Source organism: Arachis stenosperma, chromosome 1 (genome assembly GCF_014773155.1).
Source record: "Arachis stenosperma cultivar V10309 chromosome 1, arast.V10309.gnm1.PFL2, whole genome shotgun sequence".
Taxonomy (NCBI): Eukaryota; Viridiplantae; Streptophyta; class Magnoliopsida; order Fabales; family Fabaceae; genus Arachis; species Arachis stenosperma.
The window spans coordinates 135194715-135200714 of NC_080377.1; the positions used below are offsets into that span (position 1 = coordinate 135194715).

General features: G+C 28.7%; 1 protein-coding gene across 1 annotated transcript; it reads right to left on the bottom strand.

Annotated features, from left to right (window-relative positions):
- Nucleotides 1-691: 691 nt before the first annotated feature.
- LOC130965566 (uncharacterized) lies at nucleotides 692-3419 on the bottom strand. The gene is made up of 5 exons (XM_057890363.1): nucleotides 3248-3419; nucleotides 3084-3133; nucleotides 2495-2618; nucleotides 1988-2086; nucleotides 692-1320 (listed from the first exon to the last, which is right to left on the bottom strand). The coding sequence occupies exons 1-5, from the start codon at nucleotides 3417-3419 to the stop codon at nucleotides 692-694; spliced, it is 1074 nt and encodes a 357-aa protein (XP_057746346.1).
- Between the last annotated feature and the right edge of the window lie 2581 nt (nucleotides 3420-6000).

A 6000-nucleotide genomic window follows, 5' to 3' on the forward strand; every position in this document is an offset into this window, starting at 1 on the left:
TGACTATTAGGACTCGTAGTCATTAAGGCTTTATTTTGATTTATTTGATAACATTTTATTTCTTCGAGTTTTCATTCTATATACTTGATATTTTACATTATATATAGATCATTGTTTCCCGATAAATTACTCTTTGACTTTTACTAATTAGGATTTGACTATTAATTGTTGAATATCGGGTCTAAAAAAATAAAGCTATGGTCGCATTTACTGTCGAAAAAATCCGACTTAGTATTTATTCAATTTAATAATTCGACGGCAGAAAAATTTGGCGACAACATGGCGTAGAATCATAACATGTGGTGCCAAAGTTGGAAATTATCCGATGGTAACTATTAGAAAAATTTTGTCACTTTTATAGTAAAATTTGTCGCTAATTTTATCACAAACTACCGTTAGAAGAAAAAATCTAACAATAAATAATTTCTAATAAAAAATTTATTCAATAAAAATTTGACGATAATAAATTTATTGGTAAATTTTATTTGTTATTTCAAACTAAATCTGACGATACTCAACCAATTTATTTTAGTGAAAGGCATCACAAAAGAATATAGTCTGTGATGAACATGAACCTAAGCACAAAAAGTCTCCTTATCCTAATTGCATATAATTAAACCGAAAAGAACCAAACCAATTTGTAATTTATAGTTTTATATATCATTTATACTAACATACTTTCTCCATTTAATTAATAAGCAGTGAACCTATAAACCATGTAGTGTTGATAAATCTGTCCAGGACGAACAATTTGAGAAGGAAAATTCGGATGATTAACAGAATCAGGAAACCCCTGTGTCTCCAAAGCAATACCAGCATGCTTTTTGTAAACAGCACCATCCTTGCCTCCAACGGTGTTATTCAACATTCCACTTGTGTAGAACTGCACTCCAACCTGGTTTGACCACAACTCCATTTGCCTCCCGGACACTGGATCCCTCACTACGGCAACTTTGTTCAAGTGTTTCTTGCTTTTCCTGTCTACGGCGAAGTTGATATCGTAGAGACCGGGCAGATCGTCGATCTGTTTTCCGACTTCCTTTGGCCGACGGAAGTCGTATGGAGTGCCCTTCACGGATTGAAGCTTTCCGGTAGGGATGAGTTTTGCGTTGACCGGAGTGATTTTGGATGCGAAGATTTGAACTCTGTGCGAAAGAACGTCGCCCGTGTTATGGCCTCTCATATTCCAGTATGTATGCTGTGCTACTGCTAAGTTCACCGGTGTGTCTTTGTCTATTGCTTTTGCAATCATTTTCACAACCAATTTGTTTGTATCCATCAACATGTAAGTCACATCCACCTCAAGTTTTCCAGGAAATCCTACAGTAACAATTTCGAATTTTTATTTAAGAAAAATATAGGATACCAACATATTATCTGCCAACTTATTACCAACAATAATTAATTATTATATTTTAAACACATATATAAAGAAATACATCTAAAAAAATATATTTATAAAGATATTTTTATTAAATACAGTCATAAAAAAACATTTTTATTAGACGCATCTACAAAAACATTTCCATTAAACACAATTATAAATAAGAGTTGGCAGAAGTTAGCAGAAATGATGTTGGTAGCATAGCGAAATTGTTTTATTTAATATATAATAGATGCCAATACTTATTACTATCTTCCCAAATCATATTATTTTTCACAATTTTTTATTGAAAAACATTTAGGTCCAGCAATTTTTATTTAAATTGGTCAACAATTTTAACCAACACACATTCTATTAGTACATTTAGACTTTTTTATTAATATATGTTTATAAAAATATTTTGATGGCTAAATGCGTATCAAAAAGAATAAATTTTGCTCGCTTTTAACACTATTATTTTTTATTAATTGTTTTTTTTAACATACTAAGTAATTAGATTAAATAAAAACATGTATAAAAGATTGATTAACCATTGAATAAAGTATTACACTCTAAAATCTAAATCATGAACTCTACCTAAAATTTCAAGGATGAGTTACGTACCTTGCTCATTGTCATAACTGTTGTAGTGGAATGTTATGTGACTGTCTCTCTTGTAAGATGTTACAGTCCAAATAACATTATTGAACCCTTTGAAACCGCCTAAGAAGATTACAACACATATGAATTGAAATTGTACAATTGATATATAAGTGAGCAACTCCTTTGATTGCTATATATAATAAGGGAAAGTCTAGAAGAGCCAATGGAATATTGTAGCCAATAGAATATTTGTATAATGTGAACAATGGAGATTTATAGAGTATTAGAGATATAACCATTAGTGTTACCTTTTTTCATCAGCTGAAGTATATAATATGATATTAGTTCGATTCTTGGTGAATCCTAATATTAATTTAATTTTTTGGGAAAATATTTATTATTCCTAGTGCTAAATAGTGTGGGAGATGTTTATTTTGTAACTCGCCCATTGTATACATTATACAAATAATTCATTGTCTCCCTAGCAGAATGTATATAATAATTATTAAAATGCACAGATATGATTACCGTGGAGTGTGTTGCCATGATCATTAGCTGGCAATTTGTAGGTTTTGCCATCCAAAGTGAATTCAGCATGTCCGATTCTATTTGCCACTCGTCCGATAAGCCCTCCAAAGTAAGTTGTATCATTCTACAACAAAATTTCACTGCCTCTATGAATTTCGGAAAGAGAGAAAATATAAGAAATTAATTTTAATTTTTATAATTAAGATTTCAGATTAAAAATTCATGATTTAAAATTTAAATTTAACATAAGTAAAATAATTTTTAAAAAAATTGATTATCTAACCTTACTCTTTCACAGATTGTGTGTGTAACAATGAGTAGTAATCACTTTATAACACATTTTAGATTTTGAGAAAGCATTCAAAATGCAGCACCATAAAATTAGATCAGTTAAAAAAATTAAATATTCAATTAATCAACGAAACTTGGATATATAGAATAAAATAATATTGAATCGGAAGTGATAGAGAACCAAAGGCACATAAAGAACACGTTTTATTTTAATTACTTAATTTTTTAACTTTTTTCCGCTTATGAATTAGCTCGCCAATAATAGATCGTAACCAAGACCGTCAGAATAGTATAATACCACATAAGACTTAATAGAATCGTAACCAAGAACAACATCAGCCAAATTTCCTGCGCAGAAAATTATTAAGTTATATTGTGACCGAGAATTATTATTAAATATATTAAATAAAATAATGAAAATTGAAAATTGACAATTAAGAAAAATTAGATAGGGGAAGAAACCATTTCTATCAGGAAGCACAACAGATAGAACGGTAGCACCATAATTCGTGACTCTCATCTCAAAATCTCCTCTTCTAAGTTCATAAAACCCAATCTTCTCTCCACTTCCATGTGCTTGGGAAAGGAGCACCAAACCCAGAAGAAAGGAAAACAGCATTGATACCTTAGCCATCTCTGAAAGAAAATATTAAGAATAATTAATAATAATGAGATTTTAATTCTTGAAGTCAAACCTTATAAATTTATATAGAAAAAACCTGTGATGTGTAACTAATTTCAAGATTGAAACAATCTTAACAACATTTCAAGATTTTAAGAAAGTGTTGAAATGTTTTCCTATTTGAAATATTTTACGATTATAACCGAATTTTTAAAGGTTTCTTTTTTCAATTTTTAAAATTTTTCTCTCTTTTAAATTCAATTTTTTTTGTTATTAAAATACATCGCTTATCTTACTAAGCAACTAAAATCACTTATCTCTTTCTAATCTCTACAGTCTACTAAACACGTATTATAAGTTATAAATATAACTATTACACTAAAGTTCATTATGAAAAACACACATGTAATTTGAAGAATATTTATTTCCTCTTATAACATAAAGAGGGATGTTAGGACCAGACTATTAAAACTTATTGTTTTAGTTATTAATTAGTTATTAATATTTAAAAGTATAAAAATAAAATATGTTGTTAGCTTTTTAGATTAAAAAATTTAAATTAAAAAAATTGAATTAATAATTAAATGATAGGCAAAATAAATAAATTCTAATAACTTCTAATATTTTTTAACTTAAATAATAATACGGGTGTTTATGGGTAATTACGGATATCAATCCGATCTTTAAAGTTATCGGATTGGATCGGATCTGATCTACACGCTAATAGAACCGGATTGCGGATTTTATGTAGGTATTCGCATATCGATAGATCTACAAAAATAAATAAATAAATAAATAAATAAATATTTTTTTATATTTTATTTCAACTAATAATTATCATATATATTGTATTATTTTATTTTTATTATTTAAAAAAATATGTTTAATAACATTTTAAGAATAAACATATTTAAAAGAGTGAAAAAAAGAGATTTTATTGATATTTTTTATAAAATTAAATTATTTTAAAATATTTATATGTTTTGTGGATATATCAGAAATTTGATCTTATACAAAAATCAGATCGAATTCAAACTTAAAAATTGTGAATATTAAATCGGATCCGATGATTTTAGTGTTGATTATTAAATTGAGATTTTGGATATATCTAAGAGTAATTCTTCGCATACAAGCGATTAAGGCTTGTAAGTCTTACAAGTTCAATTAAAACTAACGCTCAAAACACGTTTCCAATCATTCTTCTTCCTCTTCGTCTTCTCCTTCTTCTTTTCTTTCGTTTCCTTGCCTTCTCTTTCTCCTTCTTCTTCCTCTTCTTGCTGCACATTCTTCTTCCTCTTACTCTTCTTCTTCTCCTTTTCTTTCGTTTTTGTACGTTCTTCTTCATCGTCTTCCTCTTCTTCTTCATTTACGTTCTTTTTCTCTGTTTTATCTTTTTTTTTTTCGATTTTTCATGGTGAAATCGTTTTTGAAGAAGAAGAAACAGTAGAAGATGAGGAGGAGAAAGAGAAAGAGTTCTGAATTATGCATAAGATGTATTTTAACGAATTTTGGGTGTATTTTCTGTAATCCTTTGGGTGTATTTTCTATAATCGTTTGGGTGAATTCCTGTAACCGTTTGGGTGTATTTCTGTAATCTTTTGGGTGTATTTCTGTAATTATTTTGGGTGTACTTCTGTAATCGTTTGGGTGTATTTCTGAAGTTCCATTATCTTCAAAAGGATTACAGAAATACACCCAAAGGATTACGAAAAATATACCCAAAGTATTTAAGAAATACACCCAAAATTCGTTACATAATTCAGAACTCTTTCTCTTTCTCCTCATCTTCTGCTGCTTCTTCTTCTTCAAAACGATTTCAAAGCTTGATTTCAGAAATCATGAAAATAAAAAAAAAAACGAAGAAGAAGAAAAAGAAGAAGAAGAAGAAGAACCGTTCTGAGTGTAGCGCTTTGAAAACAGGAAACATTGAATAACGTATTAAAAGGCCTAGTAACTTGTAAGACTTGTAAGTCAAAAAGACTTGTATGTGTAGCACTCCTCTTTGTATTTATCCCTAAATAACAAGATATGCATGATAATACTTGTTTGGATAAACGAGAAATATTTCAAAATTTTAAATACTATGTAATTTAAATTTCAAATATTCAGAAATTTTTAGTAAATTAAGTAGGTGAGTGATTGGCTGTAATTTGCGTTAGTAAGAGAGAGAGAGGGGAGATTTTGCAAATTCTACCTCTGATCTTTTGATTTTTGGTGTCAAAAATCATTCATTTGTAAACTATTAAACTAATATTTAAAAAAAAAATCTAAGGGGTCAGTAAATTTATTAAAATTTAGTCCGTATTTAGTCAGCAAAAAAAAATGAGGGATTCTTTATCATTAAATAAAATCTCACATCATTAAAAATACTCTTGATAGCTAATTGATAGCTACAACTCACAAAATTTTCTGACCTCTTAACACTCCTCTGTTTAAAATTCAAACCGTTAAAAAAATAATTTCAAAAGATTTAAACAGATAAATAAACTTCCAAAATACAGCGGTAACAATGAGGAATTCCCGTAGAGTGGTGTGGTAGTTGTTAATGTTGTTGATGTTGGTGACAATTATGATACAGAGTAGTATATTCGGG

Coding starts and splice junctions, on each gene's coding strand:
- LOC130965566 (XM_057890363.1), bottom strand. CDS start 3,419: ATGGCTAAGGTATCAATGCTGTTTTCCTTTCTTCTGGGTTTGGTGCTC. Junction 3,134..3,247: donor TGTGCTTCCTGATAGAAATG/GTTTCTTCCCCT, acceptor TTTTCTGCGCAG/GAAATTTGGCTGATGTTGTT. Junction 2,619..3,083: donor ATTCTATTAAGTCTTATGTG/GTATTATACTAT, acceptor ATTTTGTTGTAG/AATGATACAACTTACTTTGG.